At 37.4% G+C, this 18183-nt stretch overlaps 1 protein-coding gene across 1 annotated transcript; it reads right to left on the reverse strand.

Annotated features, from left to right (window-relative positions):
- Positions 1-2163: 2163 nt before the first annotated feature.
- Positions 2164-18177, reverse strand: LOC583455 (pumilio homolog 3). Its single transcript, XM_030996067.1, has 16 exons — positions 18059-18177; positions 15590-16026; positions 14962-15085; positions 14380-14455; positions 13753-13846; positions 11690-11931; positions 10660-10763; positions 10050-10125; positions 9452-9550; positions 7529-7663; positions 6800-6942; positions 6126-6271; positions 5270-5361; positions 4342-4423; positions 3682-3781; positions 2164-3136 (listed from the first exon to the last, which is right to left on the reverse strand). The coding sequence occupies exons 2-16, from the start codon at positions 16014-16016 to the stop codon at positions 3010-3012; spliced, it is 2067 nt and encodes a 688-aa protein (XP_030851927.1). The 5' UTR covers positions 16017-16026; positions 18059-18177; the 3' UTR covers positions 2164-3009.
- Positions 18178-18183: the final 6 nt, after the last annotated feature.

Genomic DNA, 18183 nt, shown 5'->3' on the forward strand with positions numbered 1-18183 from the left:
TTTCGCCTTGATACAAAAAGCGAAGGTGCAATCGAAACGCTTACGTCGTGTGGTAGTTCAACCGCTTGCCGATAATCACGGAATAGTGGGGAGGGACATCGACAACGGCGTCCAAGGCGGGATGCGATCGCGGGGATTAAAGAATGTTATTCGCCTGGTGTCGGTAGCATTGTTTACTCTTAACACGTATGCCGTTTCATTGATATCTCTCTGCTTTATTACAGGCGAATTGAATTTGGACCGAGCGCTGTACATCATGAATGATGTATCGCAATATATTTGGAACAGTAAAATGGTAGTCGTGATGCTGAGCGATGTTAATATGAGAAAGGCCATGAAAAAGCGATTGACAAAGATCGCTAGCAAGATTAAATTCAGCGAAGGAGGACGATTATAAATAGAACGTTTCAGTACCTAAACAGCGTTTCAATGTAGAATCTGCCCCCTTTTTCTCTCTCATTCAGCATTTTTTTTTTAATTAGGATACTCTCCTGTATTTTTACCAGCTTAACATTTTCATTTGAAGTAGAAACACGCCAGGAACCAAGAGGTTCAGCAGGTTTCCACAGGATATCTGTAAAGTTAGTTTCTACCCTGAATTCAATTCAGCTCTCTGGCCATTTCAGTCTCTCCTTTCCCCTCACTCTATCTGTCTCATGCCTATCCGTTTCTCTTGTATTATACTTGTCCTTGTTATCTTTCATTATACTCCATCTCTCTCTCTCTCTCTCTCTCTCTCTATCTGTCTCATACCTATCTCTTTCTCTTTTATTATATTTGTTCTTTAAACGTTTCATTATACTCCATCTCTTTCTCTCTCTATCTGTCTCATGCCTATCTCTTTCTCTTGTATTATATTTGTCCTTTAAACGTTTCATTATATTCCATCTCTCTCTCTCTCTTTCTGTCTGTCTCCAGCTCTTTTTTTTTTTTTTTATTCTATTCATCCTTTTTATTTTTCATTATACTCTGTCTCTCTCTCTCTCTCTCTCTCTCTTTTTTTCTTTTATTCTATTAATCCTTTCTATTTCAATCCTTTTTAAGTAAATTTGTAATACTTTTTCACTGTCATTGTAACCCTCGTCATTCTATTTGATATCATACCGAGATTCAGACCACATTTTGCTAGTCATTGAGTTACATGTATATACAACTTGATGGTTTATTACTTTGGACATAATTATACAGTATACATTTTACATGTAGTTTATTTGAACTGAAATATAAATCATTAGAAGCTTGAAAATGACAGCAAAGCTGATAAGAAGATGAAATAGACAAAATGGTATAGACACTGGTATGTCCAACTGGCATTGAATAACAGGGCAATTATTTCTTCGTCCTGATCCTAAGACCTTTAAAACAAAATTCACTAAATGAGAAAAGTTAAACAAATTCATGGCTATGTAGTACATGTACATGTATAATAATAATAATGATTACATTTATAGGGCGCTTTATACTGACGTTTCTAAGCGCACAGGTGGTACTGTCTAACTTATAATTATTACTGCGGGATAAGAATTTCCTCCAAGTTTCATTCAATAAAAGAAATAAATGGAGCCAAGTCATACTACACTGCCCCAGCTAAAGTGAAACTTGACTATGTGTTATCATTTTAATCTTTGAAAAGACTGTGCCTATGGTTTCAGACCTACATGTATATATCAACATCTTTAAATTCTGATGCTGTCCTATTCCAAATCAGACCTTAACAAGGCTTTTGAAAAACAACACAGATTTTCAAAATTCAGTCTTATTAAAACCATCCATACACAAAAAAATTGTGAAAATTGGGTGTCAGACATACATATCCGACTGTCACTTACCAAAATTAACTACACGTACATGTATACATGTATCACATTTCTAACAAAATTTGTAATACTCAACATTTCAAAGTTTTCAACTTAACTTTAATGTTCTGTTCTTTAATAAACCAGTTCACGGTTGCAGTCTGAGCATGAGCAGATAAAGGTCATTGCAGAACAAATTGTGAAATACACGGAGACGGAATACTGGAAACGTGCTCATGAAAGTTATGTACTGGTAATCATTATTCATTTATGCAAAAGCAGAGCACTCCATGATACACAGGTGGAAGTATTCTTTGAAAAGGGGAAACAAAAGCTAAGTATGTAGCATCTCCATCGCTGTAGGAGTGATTATTTCAAAATATACAAAGTGGGACCTCTTCATGTTTTGAAGATCGGTGAATATTCGGGGTCATTGCAGCCATGTGCTAACCGTGAACTGGTCTATTGTGACGGCACTGAATGAGGATAGCTTAAGGAGAGCCTGTAGGCATACTAAATGTATATGCAAACAATAGAGAGAGACCATGCAAGAACGCTTTTACTGACAGATTGATTGATTGATTTGTATAGCATTATTAGGGCATAATACGCTGTGGAAGTTTTTAATGAACGTGCAAGTGCTATCAGGGCTACAAGATCATTATGAACTTTGTATTGTAGATACTGAGTTCCTGCTAAGAATACAGATTCTTTGCATTTTCAAAAATCATTTTGTCAATTTCATGTATCATTTGTACATATACATGTATATGCCAGTATAGGTCACTGTTCAATAGTTCATCAAAAGTAGAGACAAACTGTTATATTAATTTAAAGATAATCATCAAGCATCCTGGTGGCAGAGGCCAACAAGAAGTAAATATAGTTGTATTTTCACCTTTGAGATCCCTTACAGCGTAAAGGGCAGAGCAGTTTGTCCAAAGCAGAGTTTAGTCAAGATTCAGGGAAAAAAGTTAATCTGATACCAAAGAGTTCTTATTGTCAAAATCATCATTTCAACAGACAAAACAAATTGTAATCAAAGAAAATTGTTATCCAATGCCGCTAGAAGACATTAACGGAAACAATCATATCATGAATAACTGATGCAATTTCAATCTTTTCCGGCTGATTCTTTCCTTGGCTGTACTCTAAACGGAATATTATTTACAAAATACTTTCACCGAGGTATCCATTAATGTACATCTCAGTACTAGAGGTCCAACTTCTCCTTCAAAACCTGGACACCTTTTGATGTGAGCTTGTCCACATTCTTACGGGATTCTTGTAACACTGTACATATCCTTTTCCTGGCAGCGTCATTTCCACATTCTACAAGGCTGGGATGGGTGAAGGAAGAAAGAAACAATTACAAAATATGAGAATGCATTTGATAGAGCATCTCTCATTGGCGAGCTTTTGTTTAGAATGATGGAACATTCGCAACAGTGAAAACAACATTGGAGTTATCTTTGTATCGGCAAATCTTGATGTCCCATCGGTCCTCCACTTTCTACAACAGTACTCAGGGTGAATCGATGATGTGTTGACATGACAATGTAAAGGTAACGTTGCTCGCTATATTGTGTCTTATATAGCACACAACAATGTAAATAAAGCAACATTTCTGGTGGCATGCCTGAAAAATGATGGAAACAGTGCACTACCTGCTGACAAAACCTTTAAGTTAAACTAAAGATTTGGTTACATATCATATAGAAGCATATTAATGACACAGAAAATAACCATGCGTTCTGGTTCTATGCCCCACTTTTCTTTATATATGCTTCTGATGTACTGTAAATAAATAGATGTGAATGCTTCTCAATAAGAAACAAAACTGCATAACATGAAATAAGGAAAAAAAGACAATAGTGATGCATACCTGACCAAGACAAAGGCACCTCTGTTTATCCTGAGCCAAGATCGGATGTTCTCATCAGACAGCTCTTCAAGGAGGCAATCGGATAATGAGCTTGATACATCTACAAGAAAATGTGTCATAAAAAATGTCATTATTGGCAAATAACAAAAGCATTTATAACAAAGATCCAAAGATCAATAAAAAGGCAACAACTTCTCACTCCGTCAGATTTCACCCCTCTATAACAATTTTGTTGAAAACATTTTCCCCACCCATGTGACCCAACCCAACCTTTACAGACAGCTATCCACGTCATATATAAACTTAGTGACAGACAATACACTACCCCCCCCCCCCCCCCCTCCATCCCCTCACATACACAATACTCCTTAAGGAGTGAGACGACTTCATCATGTACAATAATACTTCCAAGACAAAATGATTGAACTGGCTCTGCAAAGCTGTCTTTATAATAATAGGTCCATTTATATAGCGCAGCTAGTATATGAATATACTCTACTGTGCCTAAAACAAAGTATCATATCATTAGCTAAGCCCCAATTAAAGGCACTAAAGCATTTAAGGAATTTCTGCCTACTGGGTACCCATTTTCTTCACCTGGGTGGAGAGTGGCAAATGTAAATTGGTTTATTTTGAGCACAAATTTTGTACATATCTTACCTCCTTTCTCTCTCTCTGCTTTCTCATGAGCCAATAACCTCTTGAACATAAGATGTCCAGAGGGATGCTCAACAATGTGCATCTAGGTAGAGAAGGGAATAGATAATAATAATAATAATAATAATATTGGATATTTATATAGCGCACATATCCACCCTGCAGGGTGCTCAATGCGCTCCAATATTACCCCGGCTCTGCCAGGCTACTGATTTCGGTGCTCACAGCATTCAAGGAATTACTTCCTACTGGTCCCCATTTACTTCACCTGAGTAGAGTGTGGCAAATGTAGATCAATGTCTTGCCAAAGGACATTAGTGCCGCAGTGGGATTCAAACCGCGGACCTTGAGAACAGTCCGGCGACGTATCCACTCGTCCACGACACCTCTACATGACAACGAATTGAGTACCAATCATCATATAGAGTAATTAGTCTATAGCTAAAATCAACACAAAAGCAAAACAATCTTTCCTGGTATTCAGAAGTATGAAGAATGTTAAAGATTTAACCTAAAGTACCAGGCTCAGAACACAAGTCAGGGTGCAGTTCCATCTGTACCCTATTCTATGCAAGTGGGTATGGGTGCATTGACCAGTTTACTCAAAAGTGACTGATATTTTGTCTGAAATTGCATGTTAACTAAATGGAAAGCTTGAGTTCTGTTAGGGAACAAAGTTTTAGACTGTAAGCTCAATTTTCCTATAAATTGCTGCTCATCACTCTGCTTACATGTACATGTAGGTACCGGTACAAATATTCTATGGCAGTAACTTATCATTTTCCTGTCAGGTTGAACATTCAAGGTACAATCATTTTACTTGGCAGATACCACTGTCATGTTGAGCAAATGATGTACCAGTCATTAGGTTTTGTGAAATCACATTTAACTTAATTATCAGAACTTTTTGTTTCATAATGATTTTACTCACCTCATCCATTTTGCCTGGGTCATTGACCAGGATCGGCACCAGCTCCTCAGCTGCCAGAGTGGCCAACATGCTGTACACTGCACTCTTGTCACCTAGCATATTGAGAAATCGACAAGAAAATAACTTGTTGGCTAGTTGTGTTTAACAAACATGCATATTCTTGTTGGTAAGAAACCAGGGGACCTACACATGAGTGAGGCATGATGGTTTAGTGGTTGAGCAGTGGTCCCATAAATGGGGGAGGGGGGGGGGGGCAGGTTCAAAATCAATTTGATGCGCTAGTGCCCTTCGGTAAGACATTAATCCTGATCTCATAACCTAGTCCCTCGGAGTGGACTTAAAGCTGTCTGTCCCCTGGTCGCTCTCTTACAAGCAAAAAAATGCTTTCAATAGCAATCAGGTAAAACAAACCAACCAACTAACCATCAACATCTGAAGGTTCAATCATAAAGCCTTATGATTTTGATATAAGGAGGACGAGGCGAGTTGGCTCAGACGGTAATACCTCAGTCATACCAAAGAGACCAATACCAGACCCACAACTGACCAAACAAAATATTGCATTACCACAAATGGCCAAGAATTAATCCGTTTGGCGGTGAGATCAAGGTCTGCCAGTTGAACAAAAGATCCTGGGTTCAAATCCAACCCAGGTGGAAGACTGAAGCCTGAACTGTGTGTTTACATGCCCCTCCCCCCTACCATTAATTATTTGAATCGCAACTGACACAATAGTAAATTTCCGCAATTCACAAGATATTCTTGCCGTGACGATGGCTTTCATTTCAGTTTAGTTCAAGAAAGTTTCTGGTATTACAGCGACCGTGACCCTGCATTGTATTGGGAGAATATTCACCTTCTATGTGTTGAAGCAAAGCCAATGCTAGTTGACTGTTGGATTTACTATAAGCCATCTCCTTGGTGTGTGTGATAAGAAGCTTTAGTAGAGCAGGGGATGCGGCTTCCAAAAGCTCCTTTCTCCTCACTGCACTTTCCTTTTTACTGCAATAACAATAGGGTAAACTTTGTAATATTAGCCATTGTAATATGTGTTTGCATGGTGCAAATTATTTCAGTAATAACAATCAATAAATATCATAGTTATAATAATAATAATGATGATGATTATGATGACGATGATAATGAAGATGATGATGATGATAATGATGATGATGATGATGATAACGATGATGATAAAGATGATTGTGATGATGATGATGACAATGATGATGATGATGATAGAGATGATGTTGGTGATGAAAAAAAAAGTTTACATTTCCATAAAACCTGCTTTAAAAGGGGGAAATACCAGCAAGCTTTAATAATCAAAATAAAAGTTATATATTTAAACCTACATCCTAAATAATGGTTTGTTTGGGTGACCTTTCCAATTGGTTTATTTGTTCAACTATGTAAAAAAATATTACAAATATTGAAAATTAAAGTTTAAAAGTCAAGGACCATTCTTGATCAGAGAGTGTGCCTGCAGCACAGAGGAGGTAAATAAATAATAAATAAGTAAAGCATTACCTGACGGGGTTGTCATCCCCTCTCTGTAGTTGCTTCACGATGTCTGGATGGAAGTGAGATGGGTCTCTTGGAACCAGCAGATAGAGCAAGACCTTTCGTCCATACTGGTCCGTCGCTACCTCATACGCAGCTTTCATCATTTCCTACATAATTTAATTTTAATTTAGTTTAATTTAATTTAATATAAAATTGAATTGAATTTAATTGAAAATCAAATATTTCCATCATCACTTCACATGGATACACGCATAAAAAGATGAGTAATCATAACCGAGTCAATGGTATTGAAGTATTGTCTGATCTTTTGGAATTCATATATCCAAATTTATATACACAACCATTCATAGGGACGTACCGGTACATAATACAAGCTTTGCTTTTTAGTAGATCCTCCACCGTATTTAGCTTTTTCAATGTATTTATCATACTTATGATTGTATCTTTTATCATCACTATTTGTACATTATGTTCCTATATTGTATGTTTAGTTATAATTATTAAGGGATAGAGCAACGTCGATCTGGCGCTGCTCAGTGGCTGCAGGGCTCACGATCAATTGGGCAAAAAGAATTTCCATTTTTCGTTTAATAAAATTTGGAGTGGACTTTAAAAGATTATTATTATTATTATTATTCATGTACATCATGTTCAATTATGTTACTTTAGATAAAAATGGAAACACATAACTTGAAACTTGAAACTTGTTTAAAAATAATTTAAAGGCCATACCTCAAGGATGACTTTGCTGACGATCTTGGTATCATCCACACAATCAAACAGTGCAAATAGTGCTCTGTGTCCAAACTCCTCCTTGCAGATCTTCTGAACAAATGTCTTAAAGGACTTGATGATCACTTTACGATCCTACAGTATGAGAGCAGAAAGGAAATAGATGTTACATAATAATAATAATAATAAATTTATATAGCGCAGCTTTTATACAAAATATATTCAGCTGCGCTGGTTCAGAGCTCCTTTTTTTAAACTAAATTCTACAAAATGGGATCTTTCAATTGAACAAATATGTTTTTAATTTGGATTTGAAGACGTTGAGAGATGGAGTGCTTCGTATTTCTATTGGCAAGCTATTCCATAGTTTTGGGGCGGCAATAGCAAAAGCACGGTCCCCAAGAGTTACTTTAGTTTTGCCATGGGGAATCTAGAACAATAATTTATGTCTGGAACTGCGCAGGCTAGGACTGTGTGAATGGACTATGAGTTTAAGTAATTCTGTTATGCAACTAGGAGCTTGACCACTTAATGATTTATAAACAATGAACAACATTTTGAATGAAATTCTTTGACGGACTGGCAACCAGTGGAGCTCTCTCAGAAGAGGTGCGGTTGTAGTGAATTTCGACCGACGATAGACAAGTCTTGCACATGCATTTTGGACTCTTTGTAACTTAGCTTTCAGAGAATCAGGCATTCCAAACAGCAACCTGTTACAATAATCAAGCTTACTTGTGATGAGAGCATGTACAACCAATTTCATACTTTCTTGATCAAAATATTTGCGGATACGTCATTCATCCAGCCCAGTGAAATGACTTCAAAAATACATACTACTACTACTGCTTCTACTAGTACTACTTGTAGTAGTAGTAGAAGTAGTAATAGGGACTTTTAGATTTGCACAACGACAATGTGGATTGCTACGATCGACGTCCTTTTAATGGACTGCCTTGAATGGACGTCACACGTATCAGTCCACGCAAATCTAAAAGTCCCTATTGGTTCTTGTAGGACTACTGCTGCTACTACTCCACTACTACTACTACTCCTACATCTTACTTATCTTTACTACTACTTCTACTACTTTAAAATGATTACACATGCTTTAGCTCCAGCACATGTTATCAGAGCATAATGGAACTCAAGGAACAATTCTCCTACGTGTTCACTTACTACATCTGGGTCAAGAGTTTCAAATGTAAATTAATAAATTGCCAAGGATATTCTACCCCTATAGAGCTCAAACCCATTACCTTTGCATCCTCAGTTACATGTAAGTTACATGTTTAAAGTAACTTTAAACAGAAACATCTCAAAGTTATTATCAATGAGCTGATCTTGGTTGATGTGAAACAGAACCGACTCTAGTGAAATTTTCAAAATATTTAAAGTGCTATGGTGAGGTCTAATGGTTTCAACGACAGGGAGGAAGCATGCAGTCTCAGTTGCCTAGGGGTGATCATCGAACCATTCATCCTCAGCTACCTCTTAGATAGGATGTGTGTGTGTGTGTAATTGGGTTTTTAAAGACGTTAATCAATCAGATATGATTATTAAAGTCTGGGGACCGACCTTTAACGTCACCATCCGAAAGGCTGTAAAGCCATAGGGCCCTTTAATCCCCTACCTAAGAAGTTATTTGCTTTCTTAGCAGCCAAGTAACTGTAAATTCAATACATCAATCATTTAATCAATCAATCAATCAGTCAGTCCGTCAATCAGTCAGTCAGTCAATTAGTCAGTCACTCAGTCAATCAATTAAGCAATACACCCTTCCACGGTTAAGGCCTCCATTTTAAATTATGAGTGAACATTGCGCCATCAATGTTCTCAGATGCGCATGTGTATTGTTGCGCACTCTTGTAACCGTGAAAGGGTGTATTAATCAATCAGTCAGTCAGACAATCAATTCCTTACCTTTGCTGTACCATACCAGAGGCAGTGCATAGCTGCCCTAGCACCATCCTGGGTGTGTAGAATCTGGACCACTACCTCTCTCATAGCTTCAATCAGTTCCTGTTTTAATAAGACAGAAAGTGTCTTGAATGCTTAGTCCTTGAAATCTCTTCATCAGAATTATAAATTTTAAGACACAAAATGAAAGCTACCACCATTTTGAAAATGTCATGAAGACTACCTATCTCAATTTGATATTTGCTGAAATATTCTATCGCAAATATTCAACTTACAAAATCCCTTACAATACACATATAATTTGTCTGACTGGACCATCAGTTATACAAATACATATAAAATCTATATAATTAATCCAAATCTTTATTTTAAAAATAAGATATTGTACTAGAACTTAGAAGTGATACGATTGTCAGAGATAAAATACATTTTCTTGCATGCAAGTCTTGGAATACTTAGAGTGTGAGCAAACTAAATATACTTCTCACTGCTTTGTAATCATTATCATATCTGGAAGGCTTTAGTAGATGGTTAATATTGCCTTTAAAAAAAAGACAAACGGTTACTCAAAATAAGAAAGGAATGAAGAAAGGATACTTACTGCTCTCATCTTCTCAGTGGCATGCAGCAAGAAATCATAAATAGCTTTATGTACAATAGTGTGCTTGATGACAGTCCTAGATATAGGGAGACAAACAATAATGAGTTTATGAGCAGTTTTTAAAGCCCATCTGTACTAGTGTAGAGGGGTTTAGGCCATACTGCAAGGTCACTGGACAGGTGGTTACCTCATCAAATCAGCTCTCAATTAAAATAAGAAAAGGAGGAACATGGGGGACCAATGGTCACCGATTGTGCATTGTTTGTTATATAGAGGGCGCAAGTAGCTATACATATAAGTAGTGAAGTGGGCTCTGCACATCTATCCATGTAAATCCTACTGAACCAGAACCAGTAACTAATGAAATACCTTCCTCATCATTTTGAAGGTCACTCTGTGATACAGTCATTTTTCTGATTTCAACGTTGTACATCAAACGTATAACATGCAGTTCTATTTCCTTCCAGAAAGTGCATCATACATGTACTTTATAATGAGGGAACTTACATATACATAGAAGTGACCCTAAAGCTACACTGGGACAATTGTGAAAAGCTACAAATAATTTTGGAAAGGTATGAAAGCTAAAGGCTATGGAATAGTGACTTACTTATCGAGCAGAGGAGTGAGTGTTTTCAGCATATGATCCATGATACCTTGTCTAAGGGAGGGGTCTTTCTGAAGAATCTCATCAAGGGTGTGTATACCTGTAGACTGAGGAGTTAAAGGGAGAGGGTCGTCAGTTTCCATGTGAAGAAGGCCATCATTCGCTGACACCAGACTTGGTGGAAATACCATTAATGCGTGAACAAGTCTAAACAAAGCGAACCTGTTGGCCTATCAAAAATAGTTGAATCCTCAACCTAGTCGCATGACATAATTAACAGCTTTAAAAATCTGACCTCTTTTCAATTATGTTAACAATGATACCGTAAGGCCCATCAAACATCATACAATTCAGCTGCGAAAACATCTTTCAAAGAAATCACAATTGCATTGGATGAGGAAATTTCAACAACGGTAATCTTCCTGATCAAGATTCGAAATAATGGCATGAATTCTAAAATTCAACTGTTGGTCCATTGTAAGCCTTCTAGCTGAATTAAAGCGTATATCAGGTTCATAGACAATTGCACAAATACTCTGACATCATTATGAATCACAGCCGACTTGGTTGTTCTTCCTGTAAAGAGGCTTGCAATACCTCAGAACCTCTTGACCGAGGCTCTGATTGATGATATGAGTTCTAAAATCAACTCGCTCTCTTTAAAGGGATTGGGCATCATTGCCTCAGATTCTAAGCTGCAACCATAATTATAACCCTTTAGGTCAGTCAGGAATCCCATGACTTTTACAAGCCGATCGCCTGCCTGATTATCAAGATATTTATGATTGGAAATCAAAAACGTTTTTTATCACACTACAGTACATTGGGAAAATGAGTATGGTAAAACCGGTCACTCAAAGATTTTTACTATTTTGAAGCACTTCATGACCACTTTGAAGTGCAATTCTTGGAGGGATTCATTTTTACACCAAATCACAGACACTGATAACACATAGGGCCATGCATCTCAGATTTAACATTGCTAAATGATCCCTTTAATAGCAGTCAGGTACCATAAATCATCCTGTCTCACCTTGAAGACAGCAAACCTAGCACCATAGAACTCCTCCATGAGAGCAGACCTCTCCTGGGCATTGGCGTGGTTGTTGTAGGCTTCCTCCAGCACTTCTGCAGCCTCCTTGTGCCTCACCAGCTGACAGACCTTACCATGGAACGAGCGCATGATGGCCAGACGCTGCTCCTTGGAGCCGTAGCGGAACATCTTCAGCACATAGAACTTGGCATACTTGCATTTGGTGAGCTCAACAATATGATCTGGTGAGGCAATGGAAAATTTGAAATTTATCATCAGGATAATTGTCCTCTGGAAAATCACCCCCCAGAAAATTACCCCCTGGAGAATTACCCAAGTTGTCCTTGGAGGGTTCATGTCCTCGGGGGCAATTCTCTGGGGGGTAATTTTCAGGGGGGGGGGGGGTGATTTTCCGAGGATGATTGAACAGGGAATTATTGTCCTAGAACCGAAATCTATATACGATGTGTCGGCACAGTTGAAGTTTACTGCTTTATATATAGTTGTCTTCATCTGATTTTGAGGCTCCTTTTGAAATTTACTGTGCTAATAAACTTGCCAATCCTCAAATACAGTGAATTAAGAGAATGTGAACATTTTTTTTGGTAAAAAAAAATTGCTTGTATTTTATACCAAAGCACTGCACAAACTGTTTTATACATGAGGAATGGATATTACATGTCCTTTCTGCTTCTAGACATTGTTTCTATCATATTTCTCCGGGCAAGCAATGGTGTAAAAATAAGCATGATTATCATCTTACAGAAATTCTTATTTTGCTGTTTATTTGCATTCTGTTGTGTGTAAAAAAAAAAAAGGGGGGGGTGACATGAACAAAACCTGCTTTATCTATTAAAAAACTCAATCTTACACTTCAGTCTTCTAGAGACTATGAATGCTTGGTTCCTGCTCAAAATATTTGTATCAGTTAAAACACAGAAGGTACAATTGGATATGACTTACATTTAGTCTGTCTCACATAAGCCTCATGTATTTTAAAGTTGAAGAACTTCTAAATATCCTCTTTCAAAAGCCAGATGGGCATTAAACATACCTAAGTTTGATAGTATAGGAGCTTTGAATGTTAGGCTTCCTGAAAGTAATTTCAGTTTTTGTAAAGAAATCTTTGGATTGCATCCGCCAAAAGAGCTCATGATCTATCTTAGAGTTAGGGGTTCAATAGGTGACTTAACATCTTGTATTTCATTTTTAAAACAGTAACATCACAATTATCAGATGTTACTGGGGTAAGAATGAAACAGAATTGCTCTGCCTCTGCATTTTACTGAAACAAGGGAACATAATATCCCATGCCAGTGGTAATCAAAGGCTAAACTAGACGGATCTTCGACTGCGCACAGTAAAAAATGATGCCTCCGCCATAGAGCGATTTTACAATTTTTAAAATTCAACTTTGAATGTAATCCATATAGTGATGACTAGCTATTTTTCATATATATACATGGCTCTGCAAGATAAATGCATGTCCTGAGTTTGATAGTAATCCATCTCTCGGTTCTAATGATAATGCGATCACAAGTTATTTTTGCATACATGATGAGCCCTGTGACCTTTGATCTTGTGACCCCAAAATCTACTCAGATCATTGGCTCTGTAAGATACATACATGACTCAAGTTTAGCAGGAACCCATCAATCGGTTCTTCAGATAACACGATCACGAGAATGGACAGACAACCCAAACACCTGCCATCTGTCACCCGCAGTGCAGCAACTCTACCACTAAGTCATCACTGGCCCTTGCCACAGCCACAACCAACTGGAAACAAATACCTCAGCTCTCCAGACTTATTTTGACCTATTAACATTTATCAGTCCGCCATTAGGACAATAGCTTTGATTGTTAAGAAGACTGAAGAGGAGCTGAGCTGAGCATGCGTTCTTCATTTGCTGGGTGCAAGCCCAAAATTTCTAAACAAAAGCATAGGAACCAATGCCCTTCTGCCCCTAGCTGTCATGAGAGCTAGACACAGAAGGACATTAATCAAATGTGCCATCTATTGCATGCATATACGTACCAACCATACATCATCAATAAAATACCTTTTACTTCCTCAAATATCTTTGTCCTCTGCTCAGGGGTTCCAAACTGAACACAGCATTGGATCACTCTAACCGTATCATGGGCCTTCACCAACTGCAAAACAAGATAATAAAATCACAATTATAATTAAACTTTTTATTAGGTCACAAGCTGTTTTCATTTGATTCCAAATTATCAAGATACTTGTCTGAATATTATATTTTGTTCCCAGCTTTTCACTTCATTCAAATATTTCTGAGATATCTAAGCTGAAATACCCAAAGATTAATAGAATCACATGAAGTTGGTGTTTTTTAATTCCATGAAGATCTGGCGGGTGTTTCACAAATACTGAGATCAAATTTGCATTGGACTTAACTATGGAAGGCCATTCATGCCACTGGTTGCTCTAACTATTGGTCTCTCAATCATGATCTTTAGATAATATTTTTTCCTTCAATAATGAACTATAAAAAAGGTAAATTCTTAGGATTGGTGACCACAATTTGTAAATCCCTTGAGAAAACAATGCCAGGAAATGGTCAGAGAAAACATGAACAGCCTGCCATAGTTAAGTCCAACTTAAAGTAGATCTCAGTCTTTGTGAAACACTCCCCAGAAGAACTTTGTAAATAATCATAACTTACATCCAACACTCGTCCATCAAGAAGGTCACACAGCTCTGTTATGTGCTTGGTCCTCGTTTCTGGTTTGCAATTATGTCTGAGAGAATAAAAATGACAAATTGAAGTTACCGTTACACCTGTATCTCACACTGAATAACTCTGCTAATGGTAAAATAAAGGAAGAGTAAGCAAAGTATGGTTCATCTATTCTCACAGCTTTGAATCTGCTCCACAAGAACGTATGAATATACATAACATGGAAAGTTAACTTCCAAATGTCTGTTTCCTTGATTGTGGAGTGCCAAGAGTGCCAAGAACCCACTATCATAAGTGGTTTGCTTTATCACTGAAAATCAGGATCCTCAATGTACGTAATATTTTAGAAGTGTTGTTCACATACTTGTAGCACTCTTTTGAAATTCTATTAATTTATTTATTTTCATATTTTATTCTTACTCTTTTGTTTTATGCAGAGACTAGAATCAATAATCCAAATTGCCCCCCGCACTCCAACTTCAAGGCCCTCATATTGCAATCAAATGCAATGATGCAAAGCTTTTTCTCATTATCACTTCCTGCCTCTCTTAAAGAAATAATACCTACTTTCTAACAACCTCCCAAGCGTTTTTGGCTTTCTGAGCTAGTTCAAAGTTGCTATTCATTTGCTTCCTGACTTGCTTTCTCTCCTTCTTCTTCAGCTCCTCCAACTTAGGACGTTTGGTCTTTTCTGTAAGGTGAGATACAAAAGGGATCAAAAAAGTAATACTGCTAAATGAAGGGGGACAAAAAAGGTAATTTTATGCTTTATGCATATATATGCACCATACTGTGGCATTTTTTAAAAACAGTCAATGAGCAATTAAAAACATTCATTATTTGATTAAACCACTCCTAAAGTAAGTAATATTCTCTCATTCAATCAAAAGTCATCAGTGTATTTTCATTGACTAATTAAACTCATAAAAGAAAAATGGAGTTCAATCATCTTCATTTTCTAATACCAATTCACCTTTAAATGAAACATAAAAATGGTAATCGTTATGAATTAGTTGCTTCTTCTCTCTTGGGGTTTGTTTGCATGATTGTTTGAAATAAATTAAACACCACAATCCTTTTTCTGCTTTAAAAACCTGAAATCAAATAAGATTCTTACCAGAATTTCATTGCAATTATTTAATTATAAATGAAAATTATACAAAAATAATAATGAAGCAAGAAAGTTAATAATCACCAGCTTCATCACCGCCTTCTTTGCCCTTCTGTCCTTCTTTCCAAGGTTTAGTCTGCTTATCCTGCTTGAAGTGTCCTTGCTTGGGAAATGGCTTCCCACCCTTCTGACCTGACTTTTTGGTGAAATTCTCCTTTGATTTGGGGGCTGGTTTCTTTGCACTGAACCTGGGCTTGCTTGAGACCTTAGAAAGCTTATCCTTTCCATTTGGTGCATGAATCTCTTTCTTTAGCTTAGTCTTCTGATCTGGTGATAGCATCTCTCCCTTGACCTTTCCCATTTTGTTGGCCTTCTTAGCGTCACCAGTGGAGCTGTCCATTTTCTTGACCTTCTTAATCTTACTCTTAGCATCACCAGTGGAGCTGTCCATTTCAGAATGTTTTCTCTTTGGAGATTTCTTCCCCACCTGGGTATTTCCTTTTTCTGTCATTTCTACCCGACTGTAAAAGAAATAAGAGGAAGTTAATTCAAGTCTGTTCTAACACTTTTAAAGAAGCAAAAGGCATAATTGATATATGAATCAAGATTCAAATGAGGTTTTATTCACGACTTGTTAAAAAGTCCAAAGACTAAAAATGCAAGTATACATCAATTATACAATCATATAAAAAAAAGGATTCAAAAACATATATTTATATAAAAAGAAAACATAGCAAATGGAGAAGAAAAAAAATATATATATAGATCTATAAATGAATAAATGTTTAAATCAAAAGCGGTATTCTCCCCCCCCCCCAAAAAAAAAGATACAAAATATTGCTAGCAACTTTAAAAATTTAGTTTACAATTTACAAAGAAGGTATCCGAAAAGAATGGATATTAAAAAAAATAACACTAGTTTTTTAAAATTGCCAAGACTTTTACTGTCTTCCCCCAAATTTTGTATGACCCGCAAGGCCCAAGAACATTAATTTCATCAGCACCAAGGGTGCTGGTCCGAGAATGAGGATCTTTCGCATAAACAAGGATATCCTTGTAAACACAGACAAATCGCAGGTGTAGGGTAGGGTTCCCGAGCCGCGCGCTGCACTGGCAATGCAAAAAATGGATTCCGTGTAATAAAATACCCCCAGTTCACCGTTTAATTTTATGGGTTGTCTGTCTTCCCAAGGATTTATCGCTCATAACGTGAAATTCTCTGCACAAAGTAAATGTAAAATACATCAAGGAGCATCATCGCGGAATCAGTTTTTGCATCGCCAACGCGCTGATCAGAAATAAGAATCGTTTACAAAAATGCGGACAATCCTTATTTTTTTAGGACGTGTTTACGAAGACGATCATCGTTTAGAGTAAAGGAGCCCGTTTTCGGCCACTTAAGACAAAATCCTATTTTTAGGACTCTTTACTTCCTATTTATTATCATTTCTTGTTCAAATCATGAAGCAAATATTATTATTATTTAAACAAAAAAAGAATCCCAGAAAAAAATCACGAATTGCCATGACAATATTCATTTCAATTTTCACTGTTTTGGAGCCGGTTATCGGCCGAGCGTTTCAGTTTACGGCCGCATGTACAAAGTCAATAGGAAGCGCTCGCGCGCACCGTGCGTTTCCGCGCTGATGTACAGCACAAGCGGGCGGAGCAGGTATCCCACGCCTGAGCTCCCTGGTGCTCGCCTGGCCGAAGACAGGCACAGCGGTGATCGGAAGTTGGAATCTGAATTAGACAGAGATATCGTGTGTGCGTCGCGGTGTGCGGCTGCATTGATTTAATACATGCGATGAGATACTTTTGAGCTTGCGACTAGCACAAAATCGGGCTCTAAATCTGAAAAATACTTGAAATAAAGCTCATTTTATGGTACCCATATTTCTTACAGACACGCGTAAGATACTCGATTTTTCAGATTCGGGTAGCGGGACCGGCGATTACATCGCTAAAATGTGATATTTTAGGATATATTTTTCATTGCAAATGTGGTTCTTCAGTGACACTGGCATGGTATGGTATGTGTGGGATATGTGTTACGCTATTATGCGATGTATTTTAGAGTGATTTTACCTTGCATCCAACCAATCGGCCGAAAACGGGAGCTGGCCGATTACGGGCTCCTTTACTCTATGTGGACGATCCTTATTCTCAGAACAGCGCCCCTACTGATAAGATTTTTTTCTTTCAATATTAAAAAAAATAAAAAATTAGACTCTTCTCTAGCTCTAGAACTATGTCTGACTAGGCCTATACCATGCCCACTTCAACAAAAAACTGCAACAACAACAAAATCGCTCTCTCACTTTCATTTCCCTTCCACAGTTCCAAGACCAAGCTTCGTCTTCGATATTTTAACTCGCATGACCAGATGACGAGCGTGACATAATTTCCAGTCGATGGGACTAATCACTGGTATATGTTGCAATAGGGTCTACTTGTATGCACTTACACTCGAGATCAAGGCATCAAACACTATTGACTTAAATAGAACGTATATGCTTAGGAAACATAAACTAAGAAAAAACAATATCATACTTATATGGCCACAGCAATTCGGTGCAATGTGTGGTATAACTTCAGCGACGTTGTCGAAAATGTTGGCCCACGTGAAGTCTGCAACTGTATGTATGGTGGCCTTGGCATGACAAATAAGTTGGGAA

This window comes from Strongylocentrotus purpuratus, unplaced genomic scaffold (genome assembly GCF_000002235.5).
Source record: "Strongylocentrotus purpuratus isolate Spur 01 unplaced genomic scaffold, Spur_5.0 spur5_scaffold_3, whole genome shotgun sequence".
Classification (NCBI taxonomy): Eukaryota; Metazoa; Echinodermata; class Echinoidea; order Camarodonta; family Strongylocentrotidae; genus Strongylocentrotus; species Strongylocentrotus purpuratus.